Source organism: Nerophis lumbriciformis, linkage group LG05, assembly GCF_033978685.3.
Source record: "Nerophis lumbriciformis linkage group LG05, RoL_Nlum_v2.1, whole genome shotgun sequence".
In the NCBI taxonomy this organism is placed as follows: domain Eukaryota; kingdom Metazoa; phylum Chordata; class Actinopteri; order Syngnathiformes; family Syngnathidae; genus Nerophis; species Nerophis lumbriciformis.
In genome coordinates this window covers 36,001,083-36,017,042 of record NC_084552.2, presented here as the reverse complement: position 1 = coordinate 36,017,042, position 15,960 = coordinate 36,001,083, and the positions used below count along the sequence as shown (strand labels likewise).

The 15,960-nt window shown below is 39.7% G+C and overlaps 1 protein-coding gene and 2 non-coding genes across 4 annotated transcripts; all 3 read left to right on the top strand.

The window, feature by feature from the left end:
* The first annotated feature begins 147 nt into the window (after positions 1–147).
* Positions 148–14,631, top strand: slc25a3a (solute carrier family 25 member 3a). 2 transcript variants are annotated; one of them, XM_061960652.1, is made up of 8 exons: positions 148–264; positions 634–806; positions 1,942–2,066; positions 7,911–8,090; positions 9,424–9,605; positions 12,721–12,893; positions 13,558–13,668; positions 14,187–14,631. In XM_061960652.1, exons 2-8 carry the CDS (start codon positions 665–667, stop codon positions 14,345–14,347), a joined length of 1,074 nt encoding a protein of 357 aa, XP_061816636.1. In that variant the 5' UTR covers positions 148–264; positions 634–664; the 3' UTR covers positions 14,348–14,631. The 2 variants fall into 2 exon arrangements, with proteins under 2 accessions (XP_061816636.1, XP_061816637.1); XM_061960653.2 differs by lacking the exon at positions 1,942–2,066 and adding an exon at positions 4,070–4,194 and having other exon boundaries at positions 151–264.
* Positions 8,584–8,783, top strand: LOC133607031 (small nucleolar RNA SNORA53). Its single transcript, XR_009815362.1, has one exon. It is a non-coding gene; the product is annotated as a small nucleolar RNA SNORA53 (small nucleolar RNA).
* LOC133607033 (small nucleolar RNA SNORA53) lies at positions 13,721–13,903 on the top strand. The gene has a single exon (XR_009815363.1). It is a non-coding gene; the product is annotated as a small nucleolar RNA SNORA53 (small nucleolar RNA).
* Positions 14,632–15,960: the final 1,329 nt, after the last annotated feature.

Here is a 15,960-nt window from a genome sequence, read left to right as displayed (position 1 = left end):
TGCTGGTTGAACATTCATAGCATTATAAATAAGGAGTAATCTAAATGAGCAAAGAAGCGCCTACAGACAACACAGCACTTATGCACCTATTAATTCTACCTGTGGGTGGACTCTCGAGTAATCTTATTAATGTTCCCGGCGTCGAAGAAGACGAAAGCTCCTGACGTCACGAAAGGACAACTCTCTGTCCGGAGGTCGTTTTTCTCTCTCTTTGAGCCGGCAGTCGCAGCTAAGCGGAGGCGCCATCTTAAAGACGCACATAAAGTAAGTTAAATGTTGTTCTAAAAGGCAAACGATACATGTATCGTATGCAACACATTTTAGCTCATGTTTTATTGGGCTGTCAAATATGTCAAGTGGTTTAAAAATTTATTTTTGTTCTTCCCTGCCAGAGGACACCCATTCCACCTTGTAGCGGTCATGCTAGCACTGCGGTGGTACTAACTCGGACACCATTATTATGGCACAGTGTAAATAATATAATGAAATATACTGCGTCTTCTATATATTTATTGATACGTTGAATTCGTCTAATTACAATAAGTCATGTGCGTACATGGTACTCTTTGGGGGTGGGTCACTTTTCTTTAGCTTAAGCTCGGCCAAAGCTAACCTGTCGCTGCCTCATTGCAGCGCAGCTCCGCGGGCAGACCGGACCACCACCATGTATCCAACCGCTTTGACGCACCTGGCTCGGGCTAACCCTTTCAGCGCCCCGCTGTTCAGCCTCCAGAAGGTGGAAGAACCACAGCAGAGTCTTCATGGACAGAAGACACGCCGGCTGGCAGCAGCCGCCACGGCAGACGGTAACTTCCCCCATTCAGGCACGCAGGCCGCTTTCAATACTCGCGTGTTAGCCTGTAGCATCGTTAGCTTAGCCCACTTGGTTTGCCATATTGTACGCTTTTAATCCATGTTCACCTTAACACCCAACGTGCCATATTATTGTGAAATGTTTAACTACCCACGATCTCACAACAATTGAAATGAAGGTAACAGAGATGGATGGGCAGGACATCGCTAAAGCTAAGCTACTAACGGAGGACAAGGAAGGACACATTTATACCTGGATTTTACACCGCCTCTACTGCAAGTCATGAAAACAGTCTACTACTATACCCGGTATTTCGAAAGTGTTTTATTATATTGCAGCTGGCTGTGATTTAATTTTTTTTTACCACAGAGTTAGTTAGAGGTAATAGTCCTTAAGAACACATTTTCCTCATTTGGATTCAAGTCTGGTCGTGGAACCCTAACTTGATTAAAGCAATGCTGCTTGGTGTATTATGGTAAATCTATTTGTTTTCAAGTGGAAAACTTTCATTTTAATGCCAAATTTAACTTAATATACAACAACCTTCACATATAATAAAAAGCTACTTTAGCTGGCCGTAATGCAGATTTAACACTAGTGCAAATTTTAGAAATGTAGTACAACACGTCTTAAGTCGACCAACTCAAGTTTTCTGGTCCACCGTGTTGTTTTTACTATTAAAGTGACCGTTCAAGTTGCATGCATTTCTGTTAACATAAAATTTTAAATTCCCAATACCGGTAAGTAATTTCAACAAAAAATGAGTCGGTTTATTTCGACATGTGTTGTAGTATTTGTAACTTTGTCAGTATCGCTAAGCAATGTGAAAATACAACATAACTTGTACGTTAATGTGTCCTGCTATAGCTTACTAATGGAAATCATGTTTAAGTTTAGTTGGACAAAAGTGCAATAGTATGACGCCGCTTTGTTTTTCGGACAACACTCTTGCCCTTTAGCAGGTTAGACAGTTGTCTGTTTTGAAATACAGAGCAATTTTAATAAGGAATCCTGTCTTCACTTTCTTTGTTGGAGAATGTTAGAATTTCTAAAGACACAAATTTGTGTTGCATATTTTGTGCAATTAGCCGCAGATGTTCCCTTAAATCTTACCTGTATTTCTTCAGAGGGAGACAGTTGTGAATTTGGCTCTCAGAAGTATTTCGTCCTGTGTGGCTTTGGTGGGATTCTGAGCTGTGGCACGACGCACACAGCGGTTGTTCCCCTTGATCTGGTCAAATGCCGATTACAGGTCTGTTTTTACGGCTCGGCATCAGTTTTTGCCCCGCACCTTTTTATTAAGTTTTGAATTTGCATGGAGACATGCCAACAATGCAGTTTTTTTTCGAGCATGCAATAATAATGCCCATGATTGTAATGTAATGGAGTGATCACTACATGGCTGCATGACTTTCACCTCAGTGATTCTCCACCCCCAACGCACACACACATAATGCCATAAACCCTCCTCCTAAAAAGAGTGTAGGTCAAGAAGACCAGACTGGGGCATTAGTCGTCAACATTGACTGATCAGTTTAGTCGCCACAATTTTGCTGTGGTAACTGCAATACCCTTTTGTTGTCTTTCATTATAAAACTACCTGATCACCTTCCTGTCAGGTAAGACTGGTTTGAAAATACAACATTTTGGCTGCTGTAATTAAATGAAGGTGATTGTTGATATTAACATTTTATAAAGCAGGCGCCGCTGCACATCAAATCAAGGACTTTCACCGCCCGTGGCGGCAGGAAAGCAACAGCAGTTTGTCTTGAAGCCCCATGAAGTGTACCCACCTCCGTTACCTTACACTGCAAGTAGATTGCTGACCTGTAAGAAATAGTATTTTACCTCACGCAGCCCTAACAAAAGTGCGAACTGAACACAATTTTATTACAGCATATTGTATGATTGCATTGTGATAACTTTGATCAGCTGTGGGTGTAATGGCGATTTGGACTATGTACTGTTGGTGATCTTGACCTAAAATCACAAGCTTCTGGACCACAATGATGTTTTTGCACATTTTAAAATCTGTTAATTTAAGAATGCTTACAATCGGGTTAGAAAAATTTGAGAAATATTCTCACATTAGTAATAATCATGTTAAAAAAATTATTTAGGTCTTGCATTGCTATTATCTAGGCTGTCTCAGATGGAAAAATAGTTTTGCATAAATGCATTTATACTGAGAATTAATGCAGAATGCAATGGGTTGTAAATACCTGGATGTTGCACTCAAAATGTTGAGACCGCAGGGCTGGCCAATTAACCACTCTCAATAGTCTCTGTCTTTGCAATGTAAATATTCTAGATGTAGATGATCATAGAATTACGCAAATTTAGATTTCCTAAAGATTTTTCTTTAGTACCGGTCTTGGCAAGCTACGCAATAGTCACACTTTGCCATTCTGTTGGGTTCCAGTACTGTAAGGTAATCACAATATTTTCTAAAAACAAAAAAAGACCTTGAACCCAATGAACCGACTCTAGCGCCACCTGTGGTCAGCCATCAATATTGTTGTATCGCAAATCTAATAGATACTTTATTCATCTCCAAAGAGAAATTCACATTTCTAGCAGCTAGTCAGAGAAAAAGACACAGGGGCATTCAAGGTTAAGTAAAAATAAAATGTCCAACAAACAAATCCAGTAAACACTTCAAAAAGTATACTGCATACACTGTGTACTCAGTAGCTGAGTTTGCAAATTTTATGTGTAGTGCTGTCCCACATTAAATTCCATTGCACACTTGCACAAAATGGCGATGGCAATAATTACCCACTATTCTGTTCACTCTTCTGTGTTTTTAGGTGCGTCTTAAAACTAACTGCACCACTACATTTTGCTGTACAGAGATTTTGACACATACCAGTTTTTGGAACTTCTGATTGGCTTTAGTAGTAATCATTATTTTTTGCATTGATCTTGTCGTGATTCGCTCTGGCAAATATATATTCTCATGTTTGGAGCCCTCCATACATCCAAAACATCACTGTGATCCATAAAAGTCAATACTAAAATCATTGGTGTTGTGTGACATGGTGGCATGTTTGTAATACAGCCATATATAAGGAGAGTCCTTAAAATGGGTTGGAATTGTCCTGTCATTAAGACAGGCTATCCATAAAGATTTTGTTGTAGTCTTCTCCATTAAGAACTCTACCATTATGTGGCTCTGAATTGGTGTTGATTTTTTTTGTGTGTCTTGCATGTGACCCTGCATGTTGCATGTATGTTGTCCCCCTTCTACCACAGATGAAAATAGCTGCGAGTTTGGCTCCTCAAAATACTATGCCCTGTGTGGGTTTGGGGGCATCCTGAGCTGCGGCCTTACACACACAGCAGTAGTACCCCTCGACCTTGTCAAGTGTCGTCTGCAGGTTTGTATGAAAGTTACAACTTTTGGCAACGAGCAACCGACGACTCATCCAACCGCCAGACTCCTTGACTGTTAAGAATTGCTGTGTATCACATTTGTTTATGGATGATTTACTCTGTGTAACACACTTTGGTGAAATATTGTAATTTCTGTACTGAAAGTAGAGGTGGGAATCTTTGGGCATCTCCTTGATGGGTTTAGGATTACGATTCCGAGGCTACAATTTGATTATAAAACAATTATTTATGCATCTTTAGTTATTATATTGTAAATTATTCTATCGTATATCAATATATCGTATAATATTATTTTTACATTATAAGTGTATTTTAAGTATTGATATTGGTAGTGTAACGATTAATCTATTTAAATTCCAAAATGTCAAGTACCGGTATATCGATCTGTGCTCGACAAGTTTGCCTTCCAAAAGATAGGTATCGATCCAAGATTATTTTCAAAGGAAGTCGATCAATTATTTTAAAAATAAGGATGTTAAACGTTAAGTCTATTTTGCCTGTCTGACGTCATCAAAACAAAAATGGCGGATAACTACGGTGGCTGAGAAGTCACAAAAATGGCGGATAACTACGGTGGCTGAGAAGTCACAACAAATGCAAATGCCAGAAGATATCATTAATTACAACACACCATCTTTCAGCTACAGCACAATTGCAAAAGCCATAACTAATATAAACAACACAAAATAGTGATTCTTAGGCTGCAATAAACCCCTGCGACCCCGAAAGGTATATGCGGTAGAAAGTGGGTGGATGGACAACTAAAAACTACAAAAGACGCGACAAGCAAGATAGGCGACACAGATTTTTGAAACACAACATTAAGTGTGACACACAACACGCAACTGGCAGCCAAAGAAAAGTCATTTCATCAGAAAAAGAAATTCGCCAGGGCAGGCAACATATACTATATGGCCGGGGTCAGGGAACTTTATTTAGCAGGTAATTCTACTGTTAAAATGTTTGTTAATGTACTTCTATAGAATTTTGCGTGGATGTTGAAAAGGTGAGCAGAAAAAAATTATGTATGTAATGTACGTACGTACATATGTATGTACGTACGTACATATGTATGTACGTACGTACATATGTATGTACGTACGTACGTACGGAGGAAGAATGGCAAAACATGGCAATTCTACTGGTTAACAAAGGAGATGCGTGAAGCTCAATATGGAGGTATTTGGACTTAAAAACTTACTATAAAGGTAACGCCTTAAACAGGGGAGGCGCTGCAAGTGCTGCTTTACTGCCCCTTTTGCTTAAAAGTTAAACATTTAAATAATACGCATTCAGATATGCACAAGGAGTTATAAAGAGTGACTGGTAACACAGTTGCTTGGCTTGATGCCAAATATTAGGGGGGTTAAAACTCGCCCAATTAGCGTCAACCAGTAATGCAAGTGAAATGATTTTTGTAACAAATTCCTACAATTTGTGTTTTATCTTAAACAATGTGTGTTTTACCTGCTACATGGCATATCTATGTACTTCTATCCTTTGTTTTGTTTTTAGTATTTACAAATAATTGTATTTCTCTTAAAGCACAAACCAACAGTGGCAACCATGCATTATGAAGTATTTAATATAATGTCAATAAAGCTTTTTATTATATTCTAACCTAATCTTTGATTATGGCATACTATGTTATATGGAACATTGTAAATTGTTCTTTGAGTGTTACAAGAAAAGGCCAATGTGTTTAATGCCTTTTTAATTTTTAACCATCTAAAATTTGAGTGCAATAGGAAACAAATGTTTAATGTATTGTAAGATTTTCTGTTAAAATAAAGCAAATATCGAATTTTTTTATAGTTCCCTTTTATTTTGAAAAGTATCTATGCATTTTGGTGGTATCGGGACAGCGATCCCGAGAAGGACAAGTTGTAGAGCATTGATGGATGGGACAAACCTATTCCTGAATTGTATCAACCTCAAATATTGAATTTAATTGAAATTAATTAAAAGAAATCGTTTCAACTCTAATCTGTGTAAAGGAATCCTCCTTTTGTCTATTGTGTAATTTCTGGGTTTTGGATGTTAGTGCGCACAGCATAGAGAAAGATATATATCAGTATATATACTACTAGAAGGCTATATATGTGAGAACTGTAGCAGCCTAAGTGGGGGGATAAAGGTCCATACTTGGCCATCAGGCGTCCTTGATTCAATGTTCTTGCCTTCTAAAACCACAGAATGCTCAGACACCTTACCCCCAGTTGCTACAAACTTGCAGTTCGACAGACGTGTTACTACCCATTCACATCTATGGCTGAAAGTGTTGCCTGCCGGCGGCCATATTCTTATTATTCTCTCTCCTAACTTATTAACCATACTTGCCAATTTGCTCTTCTTTTCAAATTAGGCTTGTTGAAATGTACAAAGCTTTTATTTTGTTTCACTACTTCACCTTCAAGCTAGCTTAGCGTCGCAATTCTCTTCTCCCTTCTGTGTCCGCTGGCTCTGCATTTTAGAACTGTCTATTACTTTAACATGTATAAAATAATTGATATTTGGACATTTGTCCATCGATTCTGCATCGTCCACATTCTAATCATGATGCATCGGAGTAGGGCTGGGCGAAAGGGACCAAAACTGATACCGCAGTATTTTTAATCCGGTATCCTTAAAAAAAAAAAAAAAGAAAACGTGCAAAGTGCTTAAAGTTGCCTACATGTTTTAGGGCTAGATAATCAATGTTGAAAGCACTCCGATTATTTTTGTTGTAAGTAGTAACGTAATGTGTTTATTCTTAAGTAATTAGTTAGCCGTTATCATGTCAAAAGCAGATTTTGTTCATTAATGTTAGGTTAGAGCCCGACGCTTGTGTGCGGGATACATGGAGCTTGTACTCGCTCACCGCGGTGAAAGCTGTTGCCTGCTCAGTTTAAAACTACTCTTCAGCCACCCAGCCGCTATCCTACATTAGCTGACTTTGCATAAGCTACGGACAGTGGCTGAAGAGTAGCTAATCATTTGACACGGAGAGGTGCTATCGCTAGCTGCTGTGCTAAGTTGCTTACAGAAGTGAACAACAAACAGAAGAGATTAGTGATAAAGTCACTACATGGAGAGAGAGAGGTTCCCAAGCAAATTGGTGTATGTGTAAATAAAGCTGTAGTCACTCACCAAAAGCCAATTGCAGTCACTGATAAAAGCATTGCATCACTCTGGAGTCAAAGTAGGCACCGCGCCGGCATATTTGTTCCAAAAAATTTGATGCGCGTCTGTGCATCAGAGAAGCCTCCGTAAATACGCATGATCGTTTTTTGTCAGACGCAGACAAGATCAAACGGCCATAACAAAGGCGCACCAAAAGATATTGGTATGGCGGTATTGTCTCAAATATATACTACTTTCTAAAATAAGTATAATACCCGTATATCGCGCAGCCCAACATCAGACATCATTTTTCCCACCTCTTCTCAAAACAGAGATAGATGCATTAATTTCACATAGATGCTAAACTGTAAATTAGTAATTTCACTATATTATTAAGTAAGACTCGTTTAAAAACTTGGCGTACAATGTTATAAAGCTTAGCTTAGGGTAGTCACGGTTACATTGTCCATGCGCTGCTGCCAAGTTAATTTCCCTGGTCACAAATTCAAACCAAAACCAGAATTGAACTTTAAAGTTGATCCAAGAAATAATGTAAATATATGGTCTTTATTGTGGTATTTTCCTTTTTTTTTTTTAGGTGGACCCAGATAAATACAAGAGCATTGGCACTGGCTTTTCTGTGACCGTGAGAGAGGATGGTGTCAGGGGCTTGGCTAAGGGCTGGGCACCCACATTCATCGGCTACTCCATGCAGGGACTCTGCAAATTTGGGTTCTATGAGGTGTTTAAAGTCTTCTACAGTGACCTCATAGGCGAGGTAAGTACCGTGACAGATAACACCGTGTGAGAGCTGCTGTGTGGCAATGTGTTATGTATTGTCAGTTGATTAGTGTTTCACCCACCATAATAATAGGAGGACACCCTGCAAGTTTATTTTACAGTCTAGATTGCACGTGGATGTGTTGCACACATCTCAGGAGGAATTTTGGTCAGAGAAAAATCCCTAAAGCAGAATGTTTCCTCCTCCATGTTTGGTAATAGGGATGGTGGTGTTGGTATCATATTCCACATTTCTCTCTTCAATTTTGGCTTAATCATACCACATCATACTGTCTCAATCCTTGTCTGAGTATTTAAAGTGTAAATTGTCAAACTTCAGATGGGCCGGTACATGTGTCTTGTTGATATGGGATACTTTGTAGGTGCTGCAGGATCTCAATCCATTACAGCAAAGTGTGTTACTAACGCTTTTAATGTTGACTGGGGTTCCATTTAATGGGAGGGGAAGCGCGTGCGTGTGTGTTTGTGTGTACACGCTCCTTAGATCCACCTCTGGGGGGCGCTGTTCTCTGAGCAGACGCCCTCAGCAGCTTTCTTGCTGTACAGTTGGAGGTGCCTGAGTCATTGGCGTGTGAGAGCAGTCTACCTGTTCCCCGGCTCACCTGCACCACTGGCAACTGTCTGCTACAGATAGAGTCATCCAGTGTTGCTAGCCAGGGGGACGGACAGCTTTATCTAGCACAATGTTTTTAGACAAGTCTGATGTGACAAGGCTTAATTTATCCGCAAAGGATGCTGGTTCTTGAAATAAAGACATATCGTATTTTTCGGAGTATAAGTCGCACCGGAGTATAATTCGCACCTGCCGAAAATGCATAATAAAGAAGGAAAAAAACATATATAAATCGCACGGGAGTCCCACCAAACTATGAAAAAAAACTGCGACTTATAGTCCGAAAAATACGGTGAATAGTAGGTCCTTTAGTTTTCTGGAAATGTGACCCCAAGAACACTGTAGTTTATAGCCCTTCTGCGGAATGTGTCAAGTGGTTTATTGAAGATGTTCTTTATGCAGTATGACACATGTGAATGTGCAAACACGACTGAGCCCCAGAAAAAGATTTCTGTATTTAAAAAAAAAAGATTGTTTTTTAGGGAAGATTTCAACCTTGCAATGTCTTGGCAAAGCTTTGGCTCGTATTGAGTTGAGTTTTTTCATATTAAAGAGTGTTATTCACTAACTTCAGTCTTAAAAGTAACTCAGCTACAATTGTGTGATAAACTTCTGTGTGATGCAATGCATGAAAAATTTAAAGGTCCTGTGCTATCATTGTGTATTTTTTTCCCCCTATTTCCCCTCGCCCTAACAGGAAAACACCTATTTGTGGAGAACATCGCTGTACCTTGCTGCCTCAGCCAGTGCAGAGTTCTTTGCTGACATAGCTCTTGCTCCAATGGAGGCTGTCAAAGTCCGTATCCAGACCCAGCCAGGCTATGCAAACACCCTTAGAGAGTGTGTCCCCAAAATGTATTCAGAGGAGGGGATCTGGGCGTAAGTTTTCCATCTTTTTATCTTCTGTTCGATCACGGTTAGTGCCATTGTTCCCCCCTAAGGTGCGTGCCTGTGCAATTGGGCACTGCTCCCACGTCCTCTGCACACAGCAAATTTATGCGCCGCACAAAATAAAATCCAACAAAAGCTCTTAACAAAAACAAACCATTTGTTCTGTACGATTTTGCAATGCAAATGTGTTGACAGGTGACAAGCGGACACAACAGATAAAACGTTTGTCAACACTGTTCAAATATTGTAACGTCTGTCGACCCTTTGAGGACATGAGGCCTATCGATCACTTTATTGAGCAAAACTTTTTCTTTTTGGCTGCCACACTAAAAAAAACATTAGCACCAAACTATCTAGCTAACTACCGTATTTTCCGCACCATAAGGCACCCTGGGTTAAAAGCCGCGCCTTCAATGAACGGCATATTTCAAAACTTTGTCCACCTATAAGCCGCCCGGTGTTGTAAGCCGCATCTAACTGCGCTAAAGGAATGTCAAAAAAACAGTCAGGTCAGTCAAACATTAATAATATATTAAAAACCAGCGTACTAACAACTCTGTTCACTCCCAAAATGTACGCAAATGTGCAATCACAAACATACGTATATCAATATGGACAGAGCTGCGTGAAAAAAGCCACCCGGCCTCTTCGCGTAAACTTAAACTTACCTTAACCACTCGCTCATCTTTTCTTCATCCATCCCTTCGAGTTAGCTTTTATGATGACGCCGGCTGGAAAGGTCTCTTTTGGCAAGGTCTTCCTTTTGAATATCACCATGGGTGGAAGTTTCTGGCCATTAGCATGGCAAGCTAGAACCACAGTGAAGGATGACTTCTCATTCCCTGTGGTGCGAATATTCACCGTACGTGCTCCCGTTCTATCCACAGTGCGGTTCACAGGAATATCAGTTGCTGTGAAATAGTAATCCGTGTGCGGATGGAGAGATTGCGTCTTTTCATGAACCGGATCCCTGACGCTTAGTAGGAGCCATTTTGTGGTCTTTACAGATGTAAACACACAAAGGAAATGAAACGTACGGTATATCCGCGCGCTTTTTCTTCTTCTACGCGGGCGGGTGGTTGCTTACAGTAGAAGAAGAAGCGCTTCCTGTTCTATGGGGGCGGGTGCTTACCTTGGCGGTTGCTTGCGTAGAAGAAGAAGCGCTTCCTGTTCTACCGGGAAAAAAGATGGCGGCTGTTTACCGAAGTTGAGAGATCGAAACTTTATGAAAATGAATCGTAATATTAATCCATATATAAAGCGCACCGGGTTAAAAGCCGCACTGTCAGCTTTTGAGTAAATTTGTGGTTTTTAGGTGCGGCTAATAGTGCGGAAAATACGGTACTGTATTTTCCGCACTATAAGGCGCACCGGATTATAAGGCGCACCTTCAATGAATGGCCTATTTTAAAACTTTGTTCATATACAAGGCGCACCGCATTATAAGGCGCATAGAATAGACGCTACAGTAGAGGCTGAGGTTGCGAGACCTGTTGTGGCTCAATATTGGTCCATATATAAGGCGCACCGGATTATAAGGCGCACTGTCAGCTTTTGAGAAAATTGGAGGTTTTTAGGTGCGTCTTTTAGTGCGGAAAATACGGTAGTCATTTTCTGCGGTACAAAACAAACGTTGTCGTCTGTCATATCACCAGCAGTCGCTCTCTTTATCTCAGTTGCGCCAACAGACGCCCTCCTTGGACACTTACGCGTTTATGGCCACACAAAAAGTCGGACAACTCCAAAACCACACAAACTTTAAATGCCAGGTCGTTGCACTGCGCTGCGGCTCGCACACAGTCAATCAATGTCATTAACAGCGTATTATGTGTGCATGTTGCTGTTTTGCGAGTTATCTTACAGCTAACAGTGCAGCTGAGTTAAGAGCGGTAAATGCTTAAAACTGTTGGTGAAACAAATAATTACTGTACACTCACACTTCCCAATCAGATGTGTGCTTATTCTACTTTAATTTATTAAGTATGTTAATGTATGGATATTAATCATGAAATACTGTTAGGAGATTGCAGAAGTCCTAATAAAAACGGTAGTGATATATTTTACAGACAGAATGTTACAGGAATGTACACTTCATCCCATGTTTGTGCTAGAGCACACGTTATTGTGCAACATGTAAATGTTTTAAGGTGAACTAAATGTGATGTCTAAAAGGGGTACAAAATTATTTCCAAAGCAGGACTCCCACCCAAACATTCCATATTGGTACACATCGCTCATGAAAAACAATATTTTTTGGTCATTTTGATTGGAAGTGGACAAAGTCTCTTATATTAGAAAATAATTAAATGGAAATGGCTTGTCATTTGGTTGTAATAATAAGACACTTGACTTGTTATGATGTCAGGTTTGGAACAGGTGTGATGCTGGTGTGGCCACATTGTGCACGTCTGATGTTGAGCACGTGGTCCACTGAATGCTCTGACACATGAAATATTTATGAGAACATTGGTTTTTAGCAATTGTTACATTTGTAAGTACAATGGAACCCGCTTAAGTCAGTTTTGTTTGTCGACGAACACAAGTCCTGGTCCACTAAAAAGTGCCCATTTAAGTTGACCGCTTTAAACGATATAAAATTTGACATTTCCATGCAAAATTAGTCATTTACGTGCTGTAGTATTAACCTTGTGATGATCACTAAACAGTGACTTCCTGTTTAGTGCAAAATCAGCTTCTAAATAAAAGCATGGCAGTATTAACCTGGAATCCATAACAGCAACTAACAAAATGCACCCATGCCACCCATTTATTAGAAGAAAAAAATCTAGATTGTTTGCCTTGATTGAAAACTTTGTCATTGTAGTTAAAACATACAGCAAAATAACAGCAGCTGCTGTTACAGATGAGTAAAAATTATAATAATGAAAACTTGCGTTAATAGAGAAAAAACAATGTCAAACTTTCACTCTCCATGTTGATTAGGGCTAAGTCCTACACCGCTTATGTCAATGTCAGTCAGTCTGATGGGCGTTGACATTACCAGGTTTCGCTGTAATAGCGTTTCATCTGACTTTTGAGTTTTGTTACTAAAGATGGCCTCATTACTTATGTAGACTCATGTTGTTGAAATCCTCCCCCTTAGTTTCTACAAAGGTGTGGTACCTCTGTGGATGAGACAAATTCCCTACACCATGATGAAGTTTGCCTGCTTTGAGCGTACTGTAGAGATGCTCTACAAGTATGTTGTGCCCAAGCCCCGCAGCGAGTGCTCCAAAGCCGAGCAACTGGTTGTTACCTTTGTGGCCGGTTACATTGGTAAGTAATGGAATCACTACCCTCCAAGAATAGTAATGATAAAAGTAGAAGTCCATCCATCCATTTTCTACCGCTTGTCACTTACGGGGTCGCGGGGGATGCTGGAGCTTATTCCAGCTGCATTCGGGCGGAAGGCGGAGTACACCCTGGACAACTCGCCTCCTCATGGCAAGGCCAACACAGACAACATTCAACAAACTAGGGCCAATTTACTGTTGCCAATCATTTACCATAAATTCAATTGCAATCTGCCTTTTGCCCAAGTGCAGCTGGGATAGGCTCCAGCCCCCCTACTAGCCCCAATAGGGACAAGCATTAGAAAATGGGTGGATGGATAACTGAAGTGTATTTCAGCACCTACTGTTGTTTACTCACTGTAGTCCTTAGTATTAAATCTTTTTCCAGTGTCTTTGCTTTGTAGATAAATGTTTAAATGTAGTATTGGTGCACATTGTGTATTCATGATATATGGAATAGTTGAGGGGTTTTGCCGTTTTAAATTTAAAAAGTTATATAGTTACAGTTCAACTAAATAACCCCACCCTTTGAATGTATCTAAATTATTTAAATTGATTATACTTTAATTACTTCTAAACCTTTTTTGGGCAATTATTACTGATGGCAAAATGTCATGTTTTTTTCTTTTCTTTGTGCTTCTGTCCAGCTGGGGTGTTTTGTGCCATTGTGTCCCATCCTGCTGATTCTGTGGTGTCTGTGCTGAACAAGGAGAAAGGAAGCACTGCTGTCCAGGTCTTGAAGAAGCTGGGACCCAAAGGTCTGTATCAAAATGTGTTTGATATAAGATAAGAAATACTGGTAGGTTTGTTGACACGCTCCTTAGATCCACCTCTGGGGGGCGCTGTTCTCTGAGCAGACGCCCTCAGCAGCTTTCTGGCTGTACAGTTGGAGGTGCCTGAGTCATTGGCGTGTGAGAACAGTCTACCTGTTCCCCGGCTCACCTGCACCACTGGCAGATTTATCCAGTGTTGCTAGCCAGGGGGACGGACATCTTATATACGCAATGTTTTATTTGTGATGGTAGATAAGGGGCAGAGAGCTATGCACATGCTGTTACAAACTTAAAAGGTATAAATAATTAATGTCAAATTGCTTAGTTCGACGTGAGTCACCCAGTCGGAGGGGCTCTACGACTACAGTATATTTTACTAAGGTTTACAGCATTGTATTATCAATCAGAACATTGTTATAATTTACTATGTAGGCATTCTAATGTTAAATAATTTACTGCAATATTGTTTTTTTTTAAGTGTTTGTATTTATTTCTGGGTGCAGGTGTGTGGAAGGGCCTGGTTGCCCGTATCATCATGATTGGTACTCTGACGGCTCTGCAGTGGTTCATCTACGATTCAGTCAAGGTCTACTTCCGTCTGCCCCGCCCTCCTCCTCCTGAGATGCCCGAGTCCCTAAAGAAGAAGCTTGGTCTCACTGAGTAAAACAAAAAGAAAACACCCTTCTTGACCACCATTATTCCCCCACTGGGCGGCAGCCAGCAGATGGCAACTGATTTCCCCACTTTCATTGTGCGTACACAGCAATTTTCTATATTTATGTCATCAAACTCTGCTGCTTCAGGGAGTGGGGCTGTAGCTAATCATAAGGCAAAAAGAAGCTGGTGTTTGCTTAACGGACTGACAAAGAATATTCCCTTGTAAAACACTTGCCTGATTTTATTCAGTTTGTCATTAGAGAATGGAAATTAAAGACAATTCCTTGGAAATGTTTCATTTATTTTAATAAGAACTACAATTATAATGTGCAAACTATTACACACACGTATGTCCTGTTGTAAGTGTTGGATAAAAAATTGCCACTATACAACTTTTTTCTTGACTTTTCCTCAGGTGTTTAAACTTTTTCCACCGAGGAGGAGGAAAAAAATATGCAGGCGGTCAAATATTACCCTCCTCTTGATCTTACTATTTTAAATAAATCACATTAAACAAGCCATGAAAATGTTGCTGTTTGGCTTTGAGCCTTAACTTTGTTTGCCATGTGTTGTATTTGTCACAATGGCCAAATGTGGTAAGTTGCTCATATGTCACGGTTTCAATGATTTTGAATATGAGTACTATACATTTGTGGTTTACAGAGCAATTCCATAGATTTTTACTAGCTGAAATATGGAGAGCATGCAAATCTGTTATGGAAAGCAAGGAATTAAATATAGAAAATATGTTGTAGCACCTAACTATTCAAATTAATTTGTGAAATGTTCAACTTTTTTGTGTGTAATATTAATTGAAACGTCTACAGGAAGCTGACATTAGTCCACTGAAGTCCCCAGCTATTTTAATTTCTGGCACTTTTCTCCATATTTTCATTGGAAAATATTGTACAGTTCATTGCACTGCAGAAGTGTTTTATTTCATCACTGAAAGTATGCAGTCACCTTAGCTCTAAAGGCCTTAGTGGCCACATGCGTGGACAGCACCTTTTAGCTCTTATTTCCAAAATTGTGTACACTACTAAATTGGGGTTTTATGCTGACATATGGACACTTATACTGCTATCTGGTGTTGTCAGAAGAGTATAACATGCTGTGGAATCTGGAAAAAAAGTGTAAAAATAAAATTTAGCATGTCACTACAAATGAAGTACACGTTTGTGTACTTATGGACTAAGTACATATCAAAAGATAATTTTTTGTTTTTATTCTAATTAGGGTCCAATAAGCCAAAATAGCAAAGAGAAATTAAAAAAAGCATGTAAACAAACAGCTTGGGCCTTAAGAGGTTAAGTCTTAACAGGAATGAGGTCGTGCTGCAGTTGTACAATACACATTTAAGTTGGACACCACTACAGGTGTTATACACCCACCTATGTCCGTTAGAAAAACAATTACATTTTGAGATTACATGTCAAGTAAAATTTTAAGAATGGATGTTACTGTATACAAAAAATATTTATACATCCAAATTTTGGGAGAACTCCCGGTGGTTGATTTCACTTTTTAGTAATTTCCTTCAGTGCAATAACTAAACTGTACCACCAGAGGGCGTGTTCCCTATTTAACAGTTGGTTAGGTATATTTTGTTGAGGGCAGAAG